The sequence below is a fragment of the Xiphias gladius genome, chromosome 4 (genome assembly GCF_016859285.1).
Source record: "Xiphias gladius isolate SHS-SW01 ecotype Sanya breed wild chromosome 4, ASM1685928v1, whole genome shotgun sequence".
In the NCBI taxonomy this organism is placed as follows: domain Eukaryota; kingdom Metazoa; phylum Chordata; class Actinopteri; order Istiophoriformes; family Xiphiidae; genus Xiphias; species Xiphias gladius.
Window position 1 is genome coordinate 25,432,567 of NC_053403.1, and position 18,634 is coordinate 25,451,200.

Here is an 18,634-nt window from a genome sequence, read left to right on the forward strand (position 1 = left end):
TGGCAACCTGCCCAGGGTGCACCCCGCCTCGGGCCTAATGCCAGCCGGGATAAGCCTCGGCCCCCACCACCACCACTCTCACGGATAAGCTGGAACGGCAGATCCAGCCTGACTGGCACCTGTCACCGCGGAGTTTATGTCCTCATTTATGGATTTCATGTGATTCATACTACGACTCGTTGTTGCACTGGTGGTTGTTAATATATATGTTATTTGTTGTTACATTTCATAGTGCACTGTACTCTTTACTTGCAAACATGGAACTACTGGACTCCATAGAAACAGTCACACAGTGCTCTCCTAAGCACACGACTGGCTGAATGATATTTACGGGTGCTTCTTCTTTACTGGTCAGACACAGCGTTGCTGGCGCCGCTCATCTTGGCTGGGGAAACTCTCTCGAGTCTCACTGAAGTCAAAAAACACGGCAGGCTGCTCAAGGCAGTCTCATCTGTCAGACTTTCCCACAGCTGTGGGGGAGACAGAGGCCAATCCCCGTATGTAACGCCTCAGCTGTGTGCATTCTGTGTGAGTTCTTTACAGCCGGTGTCTTGTTGTGTTCTGCTGTTTGACGACAGGTGACCCCAGCTCGGGGCAGTGAATGAACGGATGGCGGCTTTCACGGTGACTTTGTTTCTGTTCTGGTACCCACCGACTCTTCTCACGTGACCCCGCACCACCCGTTTCACTGCTACACTTACAGGACGCTCAGCTTGCGACTCCTTCCGAAGACCAGCATGTACACGTGACTCCTCGTCACAGGTCGTGACCTTTGGGCGGACATGGCATCGCCTCTCCGGGTGTTTTAATCTGCGGGCTTTCTGCGCAGGAGGCCTCCAGCCGGAGTCTGTGACCAACTAACCGATCGAAGGGCACAAAGCAACTCTGACGACCCGCCTTTTGTTCCCCCTCCCCGGATGTCAGATGTTTGAAAAGATCCCCAAACATCCGGGAGGGACATTTTACCTTCATGTCGCACGCAGGCGACCGGCAGACGTCGCAGACATCTGATTCCGAACATTCACTCGCGTAACGCGATTGTCAATAAAGTTTCGCGGTCAGGCCGCGCGCATGCGCGCCGGCTCGGCACTGCAGAGAGGAGCCCCGCGGCCGCCGCGACCCTGCTGGAATGTGGCTCTGAGTCCGTGTGAATCGCTGTGTACACGGAGCCGTGGCCCTGTGCTTTCTCCTTGTTCTGTGACTCAACATAATGTGTCGGCGCGCTGTCCGCGTAGCTGCTCGGCTCCAGAGCGATGAAGGACGCAGCCTAGCCCGTCGAGGACGCCAGTGACTCGGGTCGCCATGGCCTCTTTAGCCGTCACCTCGGCGGCTCGGAGCATCGAGAAGCATCGGAAGTCCCTCTCGCTGCTCTTCTACCGGGCCGTGCGGGACCTGAAGCCGGTCTGGATGCTGGAGGACATGCGGACGATGGAGACGTTTTACCAGGAGGAGGACGCCAGTCAGAGGGTTTACAGCCCGTCGGAGGCGCTGCTCTACGCTATAGTTCACGACCACCAGGCATACGCCCAGTACCTGCTGAGCCGGTACACCGACGAAGCGCTAGCGAAGCCCGGGGAGCGCTTCTGCTGCTGCCCGTCCTCCTCGCCACACCTGGCCATGGCTGTCCGCTACGACAGGCGCTACATTCTCGGCCTCCTCTTACAGGAGACTCACCGGACACCCGGCGCGCCGTCCTACACGGACCGAGCCGGCTGTTTTCACGTGGAGGACGGCAGAACCCCGTTACATCTGGCCTGCGAGCTCCTGCGGCCCGAGGCGCTCATCATGCTGCTGGGGAGCGGAGCGTCCCCGCACGCCCAGGACCACAAGGGCTTGACCCCGCTGGATGTCATTCTGGAGAAACTCAGGGACTCCGAGGAGGTGAACCGCGGGGAGAGGAGGCGCTGCTTGGACAACCTGCTCATGTTCATGCCAAAGGTCCACTTCCAAATGAAAGGAGCTCTGGGCAGAGAGCCGGAGCGCTGGGCCAAGGTCCTGGGCGAGGAGACCTACAGGTACCTGGCAGGAAGGAGCCCGGCGCCGCTGGTCCTCACCGCCATGCAGACCATTCTGCAGCAGCTGAGCCCCGCGACCTTCCCGGAAAGCCTGCGTGAGCTGCCCATCCCCTCCTCCCTCAAACCGGCGGGTCTGCCTGTGACCCAGCGGGACAGGCAGAGGGTGGTGTAGCATCGGCACGACGTGATGCATGCTCCACTGTAAGAAAACTGTACTAGTTCCGCATGGTGTGCGTGTGTGTGTGCGTGTGTGCGCGCGTGCCTGCGTGGGTGTGTGAAGAGCCAGCTTGACTGAAAAGCACTAACACTTGATTATAAGGCTGCACAAATAAACACAGTCAGGGAACAAACGAGTGAATCACATCTAATGATGTGACTTGAATCCGACTGACAGTCAACTGATGTAATCAGCTGGACGCCGGAGGCTGATTGGATGGTAGAGGCCGCGGGAATCAACAGCCATATTCTTTAACTTTTCACACTAATTCAGGCATTAATAACCAGTTCGTTCTAAAGTGTTACCTACTAATACTACTGCTGTGTAAGCCGCTGCATCATATCAGAGGAGTAGACCAACACTGCGAACAGTCCGTGTGGGGTGTGAAATGTGTACTGATCTTAATTTATTGGGGTTGTATTTAACAGTAATGTTGAAGAGAGCGATCTTATAGATCCTTTGAAAACTCTTCGGATGACTGATTATTTTTAAATAAATAGGAATCCAAGTGATCATCTCCTCCTGTCTTTCTTGACTCCATGAATGCCATCGAACAGGTTTGTAGATATCTGCTGGTTTTCATCACCTAACAACAATAAAACCTTTCCCAGCTGATGAAAAATCCCAGTCAGCGAGCAAAGAGGTCAACACTGGGGACACACTGTTGTTGAGTGTGGAGGATTATTCTTGACTTTGGAATATGTCCCAAAAAATGCGAACTCTCGGAGGCTTTTTTTCTGGAGCTTTCCTCTGCACTTGCGGCCCGACGACTGAGCGCACTCCCTCCAATGAAGAAGACTGTGGGATGCGGTTGAAAGCTCTGGAAAAAAGGGGGCAGAGCTGAGCTCTGGGCCCCAAGTGTTTTCTGCAATCCTCCTACTTTCTATGCCTGGTGCATATTGCACTCCGAGCACTTAGAATTTACTCTAGTAGTAACTTGATTCATTAGAAATGCATTTGCACTGTGTAAATTCAACACGGGGTGATAATCAGTCTCGGTCTACAGTCAGATACGAGATGAGGCCAGAGACTGTGTAAAAGTACCAGTCGTTCAACCCCGTCACTTCCGTTTATGAGGCGCCTCAGTGCTACAGGTAGATTTGCCAAACGTGTTTTCGGTTAATAAAATGAGCTCGAACCAACTGCCACACCATGAACAGAAAGTCCTCATGCTCCCAGGGGCGTTGCTCACTTTGCCCGGTCAGTAATCCAGACATGCACCGGCTTAGTGACTGCAGCTTGGTTTTGACGTAACAGGAAGGAATTCATTGGAGGCGTACTAACTGCATTCTGTTTCTGTTGTTAATGCTGACTGATGCCAACCTCTTCCCAGAAGTCTCAGGGATCTCAAAACCCCACCACTAAAACTGGAAGTGCAGTTTTTCCACACGTAGGGGAAATGAGTACTTTCTGTTGTTTTGTCATTTGGGTGAATCGACCCTTCAACCTACTGTATTTACTCACGGAGGGAAGTTTGCCAATGAACACTTTCTCAAATCAAAAATGGGGCCGAAGCGAGAGGACCAGCTGCGTTTTCTGTTTTTTTTTTTTACTCGGCACAGTGAGCTGAGTCAGCGACCCTGTACCTGGTGAAGCACGGGGTCTGAGATGTACAGTATCCGAGGGAGATCTGCCCTGCACCAGCACACATCCATACTCCTGACACGCTGGCCCCTTTTCTTTGCTTTGCTGTTACTCTACTGAAGCAACCTATTCTAATAGCCCTTGGCTACAGTTCATACCCGTGCTGGAAAACAACGATCACTTCTTATACACAAGGCTACAAAAAGTAAATGGCCTATTAGCGACAACACGGAGGTGCTGCTGCTCCTCTTCCCGCAGCTTGAGTTCATTGCTTAGGGTTTCGTTGAGCTGCCGTAACAGAAACCCAGATGAATTCACGCAGTTTTTCATATGAACAATGATGGAAAGATGACTTCAGCTCAGCAGGTAAACGGAAGACTGGGGATTTTCACATCAAAGTAACGCGTGACTTCACTCGGTGTAAAGACTGCATTGACGGGAGCGAAAGAAAAACCCAGCGGCCCTGTGATGACCAGATAAGACGGAATCCTTAGAGCCCCAGGGGGGAGATGACGCGGTAGAGCCCGGGTGAACCTGCACGCCTTCGATAATATTTCTATAATCTTACGGGTGTGAGAAGACACACTTGAGATTTAAACCCCGTGGGACGGCTGGAGTTTCTCTGGGGCTTTTTGCAGGGACACTGATCTGCGGATTTCACCTGGACGCAGTGACACAGAATACGACGTACACCGAGCGCCGACTGCAGCAGGACTGTACAAGTTCTTCATTTGATCTCTGCATAATGATTTGCTGGGAGTCAGAAGGGCTGCACGTGTTGTTTGTCCTGCTTCTCCTCGTGGTCTCATCGACAAGCAACACATCTGCAGCCTTGGCGAAAAAAATGCGGCACTTCACACAACCATCACACAAAAAAGGGCTCTGACGTTAAACTAAGTTCACTCAGCTGCATCCGACAGTGCTGGCAGTCACAGCTTAATTGAGTTCCGTATTTTACTTTTTCTGATTTTTATATCGGGCTGTAACACACAAAGTGCAGGCAGCCATAGCATTTTAAGGATGAGCGAGATTTTTTGACAGACTGATTAAAAAGTCCCATTTAGAATTGAAGCCTATGATGAAGGAGAACGTGTGAATAATGATGCAAAACCTATGCAATCCTGTTGTTCTTCACCTGAAACCTTTCCAAAGCTTAAAGAAACACAAGAAAGACGCTTTTTCTGGGGCTGAAAGCTCCAGCAAAGGCTAGTAAGTTAAGATCCTCTTTTGAAACCTTTCATTCAGAAAAGAGAGATTCTCCACACCGTGGAACAGTGTGAGCTCGTTCCAAGGCTTCACTGAGGTTATATGATAGCAACTGCAGAATGAAAATCACAATTCTCAGCACATAGTTCATCTTCCCACAACAATTTCTGCTTTTCTTGCTTTCATACATGTGCCGCTGTTACCGGGGAACAGAGCAGACAGACAACAGGCCCCTGGTGCAGAAGAAGAGATGCGGGCTGTGGTTGGGTTTGGTCAGAGGGCGAGACGGAGACAGCATCATGGCACAGACATATAAGGGAGGATTGCACCACGCTAAAAGATTTTTTTTGGGGGTGTTTTGTAAGGTCAGATATTACCTGAAATGCTGTGAACAGAGAGACAGGAATATGTGGACAGCCAGGAAGATACTGGAGGGGATTTAAATGTTGTTTTTCATTTGTAAATAGTTTCTTATTTATATGTATTATTGGAGTCAATCCATTCGGTCTATATTCTAGCTGTCGCTTCATTTTTCTGTTTTCTGTTTCACATTACTGTCACGTATAAGGAACTTCGTGTGAACAGGGAACATACCTGATGGGTGAGCAGTGACAGTAAGAAGCCTGGGAACCGACTGTGAAAACTTGACTTGATCAGTGATAAAGGGGCATTTCACTCTGCCAGCAGTGATCAACCTGTTGATCACGTTATTTACTTTTGACACAGTTTGAAGGTTCTGAGTGAGTAACAGCCTCTTTCAGGACAAATGAAGTGTCGTGCCGCTCAGTCTTCTGACAACTGCGACGGTGCTTCAGAAATTGTGCTTAAGCAGTTAGGCAACGTACTCCCTCTGACGACATCCTCATCCTGTAAACGGTTAACAGAAATACAAAAGTAAATCTAAACAAGTGACAAAGTCCTGCACACCAGCTCCCTGGTGAGTCACGCTGTAATCTAGTCTGTGTGTTTTGCTGGTAAGTTGCCGACAGAGGGCAGCATTGTCCAGCGTTTGTCACAACTGTCCAATGCATTATGCATTATGCATCCATCTTTCTGCATAATCCATTATGCAGAAAGATGCTCCCTGTCAGGGATGTTACTGGATGAATATTACTGCTGCATTAATGTGTATGTTGCATTTTACTGCTGTACATGTTAAAAGTTCAGCTCATTTGAACTCCTTTATATACTGTTGGGTAGTTTAATCTACAGCAATGCATCATGGTCTATAAGATCATCATATGGGTTTTTCAAATGGTTTATTGAGCTCAAAAGGTAAGAGATCACCAAATCCTACTCTCGCCCAGTGCACCAAAATGGCCAAAGCCAGCGCTGGCTTTATGTAAAATTTGCCCAGGCCAGTTTCATATTTCATTAATTCACATTAAAGGATTCTGAAGCAGTGAGTTGCATTCAATGCCAACTTTAAGGGCTTTTTCAGAAAGTAACAATACATTCACATTGCAAAATGAGATGTCAAGGTCTGGCGCGGGGTTTTTCCCAGTTGACTAGTACTAACCAAACAGGTTAGGTGTGAGTATGACAGTCAAAGTATGTATGGTATTTTCAAAGTCTGAGGAGAGTCTGGTTAAGACCTGGTTATTTAATGAAGTCAAGTCAAGTCATATTCATTTTTTATAAAGCTTAATATCAGAATCACTCATTTGCGTAAAGGGGCCTAACAATCTGTTAGCATACACCCTCTTTGATAAGGAAGAACGCCCCAAAAAGACCTTTGACAGGAAACAAAATGGAAGAAACCTTCAGCAAGAGCAACTGAGGAGGGATCCCTCTTCAGGGTGGACAGACATGCCATCAACCAGTCCTCCAACCCGCACAACCATATACCATGGGGCCTTTGTCTCCACCCTCAGATACGACCTATAGGAGCGCGCCATACCTTCGTCCTCATTGTAAATGACAAACACACGGCTAAAGTTGTGGAACGCTCACAGTTTGGTCAGGTCCAGGCTCAAAAGCTATGTGGTTGTGTTTTGGAAAAGATCCTGGTTTGTGTTCCAATAAGTACTTATCACCAATAAACACGCAGTTAAGGTTATGGAACGACCCTGGATAAAAGAAACAACGTTGGAAAATGAACAGCTGTCTCCCGTGTGAAGGTCCTGTGTTTCGTCGACCTTCCGTCCCAACCTCGTCCAACGCAGACTGTGTTGCTCTTTATGCTACATCACCTGACTTCCTCCTTTGGTCCCGTCATAATTACTTTGACTACTAGAGGTCGTTCAACAATCAAACGTAACTATGGGTCATGAGAAGCTGCTTGCAAAGACGACTGATGGGCTTGTTTTTGACAGAAGACAGTCTCCAAGCGATAGTTGTCTTCTGTCCAGAATAGTGCAACATAGTAAAATTACAGTATGGACAATCAGGATGATAAAAGTATGGGAAGATTGGAAATATATATGAAGAATATGGATCCAGGAGGACATCAAACAACTTCCAGGTGCCGGCAGACAGATCCGACCTGAGCCACATGAGCTCCTCTCCACCAATAGAGACCTGGAAAGAGAACAGACTACGCAAACACATAAGATGCTAACTCAAGCACATCGTTCACACATATACATAGGAGATAAGAAACAAACACAGAAGTTCAGAGAGACAAATTTGCCCCCGTCTGTTTAGGCTGGTGAGAACACCAGCATTCAATCTCAAGTACAGTATAAGCAACCCAAGTGACGGGCTGGAAGGAAGACCCGCAAAAGTGCTTTAGTTTACGAGATACCCCAACCGGAGGTAGAACAAAGCACAACCATGTTTTTCATATTCTCTAAGGTTTTCCACGGATGAAATGGACTCTTTACTGCAAATGTAGGTAAGCTGACAGATATTTTGGCTCCCCCCATAAAGAAAAGAAGTGCAAAATAAAGCCCGGCGGGACGGGAGATGCTGGACCTGAACTCCTGTACCTTCGTAATGCAAGCTCTGATTCCTCCCAAATTGTGTGTGACAGTGGGCAGGGGGTTCCTCTACATGTTTGAAAAACCAAATGTGAATATGTTGATGCATTGAGGAAACACAGTACTACAAACACAGACGTACAATAAGTTGAAATTCAAATATGAGAGTCTTTAATGAATGTATTTATTTACTTTAAGGCAGCTGTGGCTGGGACAGTCCCGGACACACTAACCAGGATTTTCTGGAAAGGTATGACTGTGCTGAATCAAGCAGTATATGATGCGTACCTGTAGCAGGTATGGTCCGTGTCTGACATGTTCCAGGCCAAATGAAATGGCAATAAATAGCATGTCTGCAGTCAATCAAGAAACTGACAGGCTACCGACTGAACGTTTTGTATCGATTTTAATCCATGGTAAAATACATTAATAATTTGCACTGGCACAAAATACGCTTTTAAGTATGAATATATAACTCGTACAAACATGAAACGTTCCCTCCGATTTTTTCTTGCTTTTGTCTTATTTTGAATGCAGCAATTCACTCACCTACATTCTCACTGTGACAAAATGTGTTCTGTGCAGGTCCCATCTCTGCAGTACAGGTGTGTGATGTTTCTCCGGAACATTGTGGCCTCAATGGATCAGTCATCTCTGACTGTCCAGCCTTTTCTAATGATAGATCCCATAGTTCCCACCAGCGTCCACTTTTGACCGAACTCCCCTGATATCAGTGTTCTTTTTACTTTTTCTTTTTTTCTTGTTTTTTTTTGTAGGTAATGAGAATACAAAGCATATATATATGCGATACATATGAACTCAAACACTAAACAAATACAGTATAGCTGGCGTGTCAGCTGTTCATGGCAGTCTGTAGTTATGTATGACACAGGAAGTTGCAGTCTCGAGTATGATGCCCAAAACCAACTATTGCTTCATGACGCCCGCGTACAGCAAATTAAGCCTTTAAACATGTCAGAGTGCATTTTCTTCAGTCAAAATTTGATTTGATTTCCCTCTGCAGGTTCACGTAGAGCTGCTGATGTCAGCCTTGGTTTGTTTGAAACAAGTCAACGGTATTATCATTCAATGACAGCTGATAATGATATGATTCACTGACAATCAGCCGACATTCAATGATAATACCCCAACTCTGAAAAAAAAAAAGCCCAACGATCACTTCACCTCCTTAAGAGGCAAAATCGGTTTGGGATTTGATTAAAACCCATGACACCACGGTAGATTCAAGAGCACTACTACGACTTATCTTATTCTTTCATTTGACGATCTCGACAGGTAAAAAGAACAGGCTAAATCACATAGTTCAAGTGGACAGTAAGATCATTGGTGTCAAACTGCCTGAATCCACACAATCTTTTTTTTTGATCATCAGTCAGTATCAGCGTTCTGCTGGGTGAGTGGGTGGTTTTGCATGGTCTGTCTGAGTTTTTATTGGTTTCCTCCCAAAGTCCAGAGACATACGGTGCAGAAGAAACTCCTTTGCCTTTTTGCCTTTTTTTTTTTTTTTTCACTACTACTATTAAACAAATGAAAATAGAGTCCAATTGTTGATATATTCATTTCATTTCAACAATATTGTTGGACGGAATTCAGGGATAAATTTAAGGTTTTTTTCCTGTGGAATGTTATCTTTAGCCTGCTAGTCATATGTCTTATGCTTGCTGACCTGCCCAAAAACTTTCCTGTCCTGCCTGATTTATGCATGGCAAATTCTGGTCCAACCACACATTACACAGTCTTCTGACCAATTGTGTTTACTCACATTTCACTGCATCACTGACAGGTTCTCAGCTCCACCCTCAGACTTCTTGGAAGGGAGAAGCAAAAAAAAGAGAGCAGGGAACTGCCAAGCAGAGGACACAAACAACGAGACGGCACAGGCTGGGCTGCGCAACAAGCAAAGAGTGCACGTGCTCAAAATCACACCCTTATGAGCACTCTGTTGTTTTCAGGATAATAAAGGACAAATAAATGACGAGCATTTTTTTTGACTGATTTGTTGATGGATTCTTTCATTTGTGCTTCGAGACGCTCACTGTAAAGGCCTGTCAAGGTCCCCGAACCCCACTCCAGGAACCACAGAAACCGTAGTCTTCCGTATTCTGTCCAACAATTGAGTCAGTTAAAGAAATTCTTTGGTACTCTGTTCTACTTTCTTGTACTAGCACCTGTCAAAGTGAGAAATGAGTGGAGGATGACATTTGATCTATTAAACATTCTTCCTTGCTTGAAAACAGGTTTGTTGCATGCACTGTGTCAGGCACCTCCCAAATTCCATGTGAAGATTAAAAGATTTCCTGTACATCCCAGAAGTGCTTTTTTCACCTGCTCCGTTCAAGATGCAGATGTGTCGTCTGCCGTGCAGCCTTCTCTTGGCCCTGATGATTCTGAGCAGCGTCCTGGCCTGTGTGGATGGATGTGACGTCGCTCAGCCCATTTGTGGGGCCCATGCCCCTGGGGATGTTGTTATAGGAATACTGTTGCCGTGTCATCGTAAAGTGAAGGCAGTTCAAGAACGGATTAAACCTGAAAGCTACTACTGCTCAGAGTGAGTATAAGACCTGATGGATATACTACATTAGATGGTATTCACATACAGGTATGTGTCAGGAAGGTACTGTTGTTTTGGTAGAAGGTAGTGCCAATTAACACTCGTATAGGTCAGTGGGTAGTCCAGAGGATTCATCATTTTGGGAAGAGATGCTGCTTTCGACATTTATAAAAGTCATTTTTCAGTCACATTTCAGAAATCTCAAAGAAAGACATTGCACCTTTAGAAAAAATGTATTTTTCTAAAAACAAACAGGAAAATAACAAGTTAGAGAGAGGGAAAGGTGTTTTGTATCCTTGTTGATTCGAATTTTCAATCAACCACATTGCACCTCTTTTCAAAAATGTCCTCAGTGTTTTGTACGAGTTCATTTCTCTATAAACTCTATTAACTGAAAAATCTCTGATATATGTATATATATATGTCTAAATAACTTTCTTCACCACAGTTCCTCAAGTAAAGACTTTAATATTTGTTTGTTTTTTACACTGTCTATTTTCAGTTTTGATCTGCCATCATTTCTGAAATCCTTGGCTATAATCCATGAAATTGAGCAGATAAATGCTGCTGGTTTCCTCCCAGGAGTGCGTCTTGGATATTTGATGTGTGACACATGCTCATATGCAAGCAAAGCACTGCAAAATGTGGGGCACATGCTCGCAGTCAACGGCTCTCTAAATGTAGAGTGCAACTACACCGACTTCAGGCCCACAACCAAGATTATTTTAGGAGCACTATACTCTGAGGAGTCCGTTGCTTTGGCCAGACTGCTAAATGTGTACATGGTCCCACTAGTAAGTCACAAATACTTTCTGTTCTGCAAATACATTTTACTGCAAAGTATTCAATAAATTTATAGTAGTACATTTGCTTTAGAAATACTACGATATATTGGGGAATATGTTTGCTGCCTAGCTTGCTAGCTATAGCACGTAAATGATACACATTTGAAACAGTTGAAAGGTTTATGCTCAGTGTTTGCCCCCGCTCCCAGTCTTTGTGCTAAGTTCATCTTGGAGCAATCTTTTAACAACACCCACAGAAATTTAAATTGGTATGATTTTTACATCTAACTCTTGATAAGCCTCAAACAACTGTATTTCCTAAAATTTTGTAGTATTCTTAGAAATACTGTAATATCATATATATTACTAATCCTACAAGAATTAAGGATGTATTCCTTTATTTTGTTGTTGAAATTCAAAACATAATGTGCTGGGTGAAAATGTCGGGATTTGAAGGGACTTTTGAGTATTATAAGAAGTTTTAACTTTCGAATCTGTAATTCACAAATTGACACCATGAATCCAATTTACAGTATATACACTCACAGAGCACTTTATTAGGAACACCATACTTACACTGGGTAGTTCCTCCCTTTTCTCTCAAACAGCATCAGTTCTTCGTGGCCTGGATTCCACAAGATGTTGGAAACCTTCCTTTGAGATTCTGGTCCATGTCGACATGACTGCATCATGTCATTTCTGCAGATTTGTCAGCTGCACATTCATGCTGCCAATCTCCTGTTATAAAACATCCCAAAGGAGTTCTACTGGATCCAGATGTGGTGACTGGGGAGGCCACTGAAGTCCACTGAACTCACTGTCATGTTCATGAAACCAGTTTGAGACGACTTTTGCTTTGTGACATGGAGCATTATCCTGACGGAAGTAGCCATTAGAAGATGGTAAACTGTGGCCATAAAGGGAAGCACATGGTCAGCAACAATACTCAGACGGGCTGTGACATTCAAACTATGATTGGTTGGTATTAAGGGGCCCAAAGAGGAGCCAAGAAAAAATCCCCCACACCATTACACCACCACCACCAGTCTGGACTGTTGAAACAAGGCAGGTTGGGTCCATGGATTCATGCAGTTGACGGCAAATTCTGACCCTGGCATCTGCTGCCTCAGTAGAAATCCAATTTAACCAGATCCGGCTACGTTTTTCTGATCTTCAACTGTCCAGTGTTGGTGCAGCCTGTGTTCACTGCAGCCTCAGATTTCTGTTCTTGGCTGACAGGACTGTAGCCTGAAGTAGTCTTCTGCTGTTGTAGTCCATACACCTCAAGGTCTGACGTGTTGCTCATCCTGAGATGCTTCTCTGCTCACCACAGTACTAAAGAGTGGTTGTCTGAGTTACCGTAGCCGTTCTGTCAGCTCCAACCAGTCTGACCAGTCTCCTCTGACGGTGTTTCCATCCTCAGAGCTGCTGCTCACTGGATGTTTTTTTGTTTTTGGCTCAATTCTGGGTAAAAATTCTAGAGACTGTTTTGTGTGAAAATCCCAGGAGATCAGCAGTTTCAGAAACACTCAAACCAGCCAGTCTGGTACCAACAATCATGCCACGCTCAGAGTCACTGAGATCACATTTTTTCCGCCACATGATTGGCTGAATGGATAACTGCATGATTAAGTGGGTGGACAAGTTTTCATAGTAAAGTGCTCAGTGAGTGTATTATATATATATATATATGTGTGTGTGTGTGTGTGTGTGTGTGTGTGTGTGTGTGTGTGTGTGTGTGTGTGTGTGTGTGTGTGTGTGTGTGTGTGTGTGTGTGCGTGTGTGTGTTTATTTTTTGTATATTTAAAATTCCTCTCGTCTAATTTCATGTTATCAGCTGAGCAGCACATCATCCTCAGCGGAACTGAGTGATAAGCTGCGCTATCCAGTTTTTATGCGTACTATTCCCAGTGATACTCATCAGACCAAAGCACTGACCAAAATGATGCATCACTATCACTGGAACTGGGTCGGGGTTGTGTATGGGGACGATGAATATGGCAAAGCAGCTTTCCAGAGCTTCTTCAGGGATGCTGAGGAAAATCATGTGTGCTTGGCCTACCAGGAGGTGTTGCCTCATTACCTCGATCATTCATCCAGCGAGCAACGTATCCAGCAGGTCGCTCAGAAGATCCGTTCTTCCAGTGCCCAGGTGGTACTGCTAATCCTCAAGGCAGAGCTGGTGGAGGTCCTCTTTAAAGAAATGATCAGGACCAACACATCAAAGACCTGGATTGCCAGTGATGCCTGGTCCAGGAGCTGGTCCCTTGCCAAGATGGATGGCATTAACAGTGTTGGGGACATCTTGGGCTTCACCTTTGTTGTAGGGAAGAGTGAATCATTTGATAATTATTTGAAGAATCTTACAGCAACCCCAGGAGGATACAACCACTTCATTGAGGAATACAAGTACCTGAGATTCAACTGTTCCACTGAATGCTTCTCAAATAAACCTCCAAACTATTGTCCCTCACCTGATCTGCTGAAAATAAAATCCGGCAATGCATGCAGTTTCAAGGAACCCGGAGAGCAAAATGATGACTATCTTGTGACAGATGTGGACACAAGTGAAACCTTCCTAAATAGAGTTGCGGTGTGGGCTGTAGCAAATGCTCTCAAAAAGCTGCTAAAGTGTAACAGCTCCTCATGCTCAGGAGAGATTAACTTCCCACCATGGAAGGTGAGAATTGATATCATCTTCAGATGACAAAAGAGTCAAATTTGAACATGTAGCTCCCTTATATTTTAGGAATTACATTGTAATGTGTGCTTCCTTAGAATTCTCATGAATAAACTATCCGTTTCAGTCATCGGTGATTAATTTCTGCAAAGGCCCAATTCTAAATGAAATTCTGCCCTTTGCTTTGCAGCTCCTTAAAGAATTGAAGGAGGTTAAGTTCAAGCTTGACAACCAGAATTTCTACTTTGACAAAAATGGTGATTTTGTAAACGGGTATGATCTGATTATATGGAAAAAGTATGGACACCACAGAAGATTTCATAGAACTGGGAGATACCATGTCATCGATGAAAAAATAGAACTGCTGGAAAATGTCATCTGGCTTGCAACAGGCAATATCACGGTAAGACAACACCATACTCAAAGCATCTATTCACAGGTCGATTACTGTAGTAGTCGGTCTAGTCAGTTTCTGTATGTCCTTAGGCAAGACAGTACCTGAGTCAGGAGAAAAGGTCAGATGGTCACCAAAGACATTCAGGCTCTTCGAGTGTGGCCATTCAAAAATTGGCCTATAGATGTGGTTGGATGACATATGTACAACCTACTGTAGTTTGTTTCAAGCATACTGAATCCTTAATAAATCATCTGGGGACCAAGAATGTCCTTACTGGCAGGGATGTGAAAATCTGGACACTTTGTTAGGATATGTTACACTGGCTCAAAGAGTTTATCATTTAAACTTCAATGAAACAATAGTTACTTGTTGTTTATTTCAACAACTACATCACCCAGGGGGTTTTGAGTGAGTGCCTATGGCTAAGACAAACAGAAACTGTAGCTGTCGAATGCTAACAGTGTGATCACTATTTTACAGTGCTAAATCCTCATATCTCTGAATATGACCATAAACCCTGAGTCGGTCTCAACCTAGAAAGACCAAGTTTAAGTGTAACAAATCAGTTGATGAGTTGCAGGCTGTTGTCTTGTTTTGCTCACACAGACCCCTCAGTCTAGATGCTCAGAGAGCTGCCCCCGTGGCTGGGTAAAGAAGATCTTGAATGTATCCTGCTGTTACAACTGCACCAAATGTGTGGAGGGGACCTACTCGGATGGCTTGGGTACGTTTAGCTTTGAAATGTTAACCAACTTGAGACAATGTGGCCCTTACAGGTGGCATTTTGGCTCTTCCCATAGGGTAGAGGCATACATCTGAATAGTGCTGTCCACATGACTTCTGTTTTCAGAGTAAATTACTGTAATTTTAAAGTAAAATCTCTATCTCTGTGAACTGCAGATTCGCTGTCCTGCTGCAGAACTAAGTAAACCAGAATAGGCCTTAATATGTATATCACTGTCTTCTTTAACAGACCTTAATTTCTGCAAAAAGTGTCCCAATGGAAGTTGGTCTCTCAAGGGGTGGGATCACTGCCAGCCAAGAAAGGAATCCTACCTGCGATGGAGAGATCCTCATCCCATCGCCATGATGGCAGCTGCAGCCTTTGGCATTTTGCTGTTGCTGGTTACCCTAGTTATCTTTCTGGTGTACAGAGATTCCCCACCTATGAAAAGAGCTGAGGTGAGATTGTCCTGCGTGATGATGGCTGGTCTGGCAGTGAGCTTTGCAAGTGTGCTGTGCTTCATGGGCAAGCCTAATGTACACCTCTGCCGGGCCCGCCAGGTGATGTATGCCATGGGCTTCACCTTGTGTGTGTCCTGCATCCTAGTAAAGGCCTATCGAACTTTCCTGGCTTTCCTTCCCTTTGGTCAAATAACAAACAGGCAACTACACAGACTTTACAAGCCACCTGTAATTGTTATCCTGATAACTACTCTCCAAGGGATCATCTGTCTTCTCTGGCTGATCTGGGATTCTCCTGATGTTGATGACACACCTCCATCTCCACAAAGCATGAAAAACATAATCCAGTGTAGTGAAGGTAAGAGATACATAGGTTTTGGCATTATGTTGAGTTACATAGCTCTACTAGCACTGATTGGCTTCCTTTTGGCCTTCAAAGGCAGAAAGGTCCCTCAGGAGTTCAGTGAGACAGGCTATATCATTTTTAGCATGCTGATGTACTTGTTCGTATGGGTGTGTTTTATCCCGGTCTATATTACCACCAATGAAGAGGGCACTCCTGTGCAGGCTTCAGCCATTCTAGTATCCAGCTATGGCATTATCTTCTGCCATTTTTTACCCAAGTGCTATGAAGCACTTTGGGGGTCAAATACTAATACGCTGGAGAGGATTCTGAGAAGATGGCGAGTCTTCTCCAGTGAAAGTCTTGATTCAGAGACATGCACGGACACATACATAGATATCCTCGGAATGAACACACCCTCACAAAAGAGTGACAGGTTTTCCTTATCAAGCACATCAACTATACCGAAGAGCGAGGTCAGCCCTACACCAAGCAAGGTCAGTCCTACTGATTCTGGGCTGGTTGAAATACATAAGCCCTGTGAAAAGAGTTATTCCTATGCACTGTCTAACAGGCTAGGAACAAAAGTGACATGGAGACGTAGGAGCATATCTTTCTAAAAATTGTTTATCATACAAATTTCTCTTTTAAAAGCCAGTCTTTTGTCAGATCTTTTGCAATGGAAATTATGTAAAGTCAAAATGTTTTCCACTGAAAACTGTTGTATTCTTCAGTATACAGAAGACTTAAGTTGACTCATTTGTACTGTTAAAAAACTGAAAGAGGTAGTAAAACAAAAATGCTTTTTATAGACTTGTTTTAAATTGTTTACATCATTTGTAGGCACTTTTCATCCATTATGATCCAAAGTCAGCAGCTTAACAGGTGAACACGGTGCCTACTGTAGCTAAACTATATAATTTACTACTTAATTTGGCCTTGAAGGCGTTACGGTGATGTGAAGTTACACAGAATGTAACAAGACCAGATCAAAACCTAGTATGTGGCTGGATTGCTCTTATCTCTTTACTTCTCTCCTCCTCTCTGTGTTCACATACACAGTAATTTAATCCAGCTGAATTCCCACTAAAGCTGTTCTCATTTACATGTTTTTCTGTTTCTGTTGTCAGACAACAGAACAAGTATGAAATAGTGACTGTAACGTGGCCCATTAAGACAGCATGTTAACCAGCAGCCATTGCCAAGACATTGACAAGCTGCTGCTCTGCACTGATAAAATCCTGATTTTAAAACCATGACGTCGTCTGACAGAATCACCAGAGACATAAGAGACGTATAGAGACGTGTGCCTGTGGAGGGAAAGCCTGAGCTCGAGATCGCAGGGCGATAATGGGAACTCTTTTCTATGGAAAGTAGCGACGGTTTGTCCAAAAAGTCGTTAGATTTGACTCTAGGGCTGGCCGCCCTGTTGCAGTCCAGACAAAAAACAGCACTTTATGTGGAGGGGCCAGATCACCAAGCAAAACAGGTGTTCAGACCAAAAACAGCTCTGCAATAAAACAATGCAAGGAGCTGCATTGTTGAGGGGAATATTGCTTCAGGTACTGGTGAGACAATGAAATACATTCCACAAAGTCCATTTGGAGCAACAGATAAATGCCCTCACAGGCTTAAAGGTGCCCTGTCAAGGGATCTTGTAAACTAACAAAACTTCTGTTTACATTCAGTGTTTCTCACCAAAAAACATCATGTGAATCCTTGAGGTCTAACAAAAGTGATGAATGTATTCCCTCATCCTCCTTCCTACTCTTTCCTCAATAAATGTATCCTCATTATTATTATTATTATTATTATTATTATTATTATTATTATTATTATTATTATTATTATTATTATTATTATTTCAATTATTATTATCATCATTATTTTTATTATAATTATTGTTAATATTATTATACCGCTCTGATACACGTTCAATCATACACATAAACATGCATTATATAACAGATCTCCCCTAAAACGATAATTTAATTCGCAGAATTGAATTGAACTGCATGATGTCACTATCATTGTTATAATTATCATGACTATTTCATCCTTTTTTGTTTTGTTTTATACACGGTATGTACTATGTCAAATTCTCCACATCACCCTGTTTGTTTGTCTATCCCTGCATATTCTGTTTCCATTTCATCATTGTTGTATCAGTAAAATCAATTCAAAAAATAAATTTGTACAAAGTGAAGTCCCTGACTTTGATGGGGTATTGGTGCGTTACTGCCACCTGTAGATGAGTGAAATAGTGTGAAACGAAACGGGGACCCACTTGTAGAAAATCTGCTCCATAGCACTACTAGAGGTCAAAAGCTCCACAGGGTATTTTTAACATGTTTTTTGCGCGGAAATTTTTTCTGCCACAACGCCACTGGGTATACTTTTTACCAGGGTACCCATCTTGTTGTACTGTCCCTCTCCCACCCAACTGGACAAGCAGGTCACATCCAGGTAATTTATCATGTTATTCCACTGTGTCTCGTCACTGAATAGGAGACTACTGCTGTGCAACCCATGTGTTTATGCTCATTCATTCATACGGGGATTGTGATGAGAAGGTCTGTAGTGTAATTTCTTTGTTAGATGTCCGTCCGTGAAAAGGAGAAGACTACTTAGAGTCTTTCTTTAACTTCCTTAACTCCACCAACAGGAGAAACATGTAGGGGGAAAACACAAGCATCCAATCACAGTTCTTGCTGCCCCTAAGTGGTATC

The 18,634-nt window shown here is 44.3% G+C and overlaps 2 protein-coding genes across 2 annotated transcripts; both read left to right on the forward strand.

The window, feature by feature from the left end:
• On the forward strand, window positions 1-2,745 carry zgc:112001 (uncharacterized protein LOC550384 homolog). Its single transcript, XM_040126126.1, has one exon. It carries the CDS (start codon window positions 1,303-1,305, stop codon window positions 2,185-2,187), a length of 885 nt encoding a protein of 294 aa, XP_039982060.1. The 5' UTR covers window positions 1-1,302; the 3' UTR covers window positions 2,188-2,745.
• A 7,600-nt stretch (window positions 2,746-10,345) lies between these two features.
• LOC120789383 (G-protein coupled receptor family C group 6 member A) lies at window positions 10,346-16,525 on the forward strand. Its single transcript, XM_040126057.1, has 6 exons — window positions 10,346-10,512; window positions 11,018-11,309; window positions 13,138-13,980; window positions 14,171-14,383; window positions 14,984-15,101; window positions 15,351-16,525. The coding sequence occupies exons 1-6, from the start codon at window positions 10,346-10,348 to the stop codon at window positions 16,523-16,525; spliced, it is 2,808 nt and encodes a 935-aa protein (XP_039981991.1).
• Window positions 16,526-18,634: the final 2,109 nt, after the last annotated feature.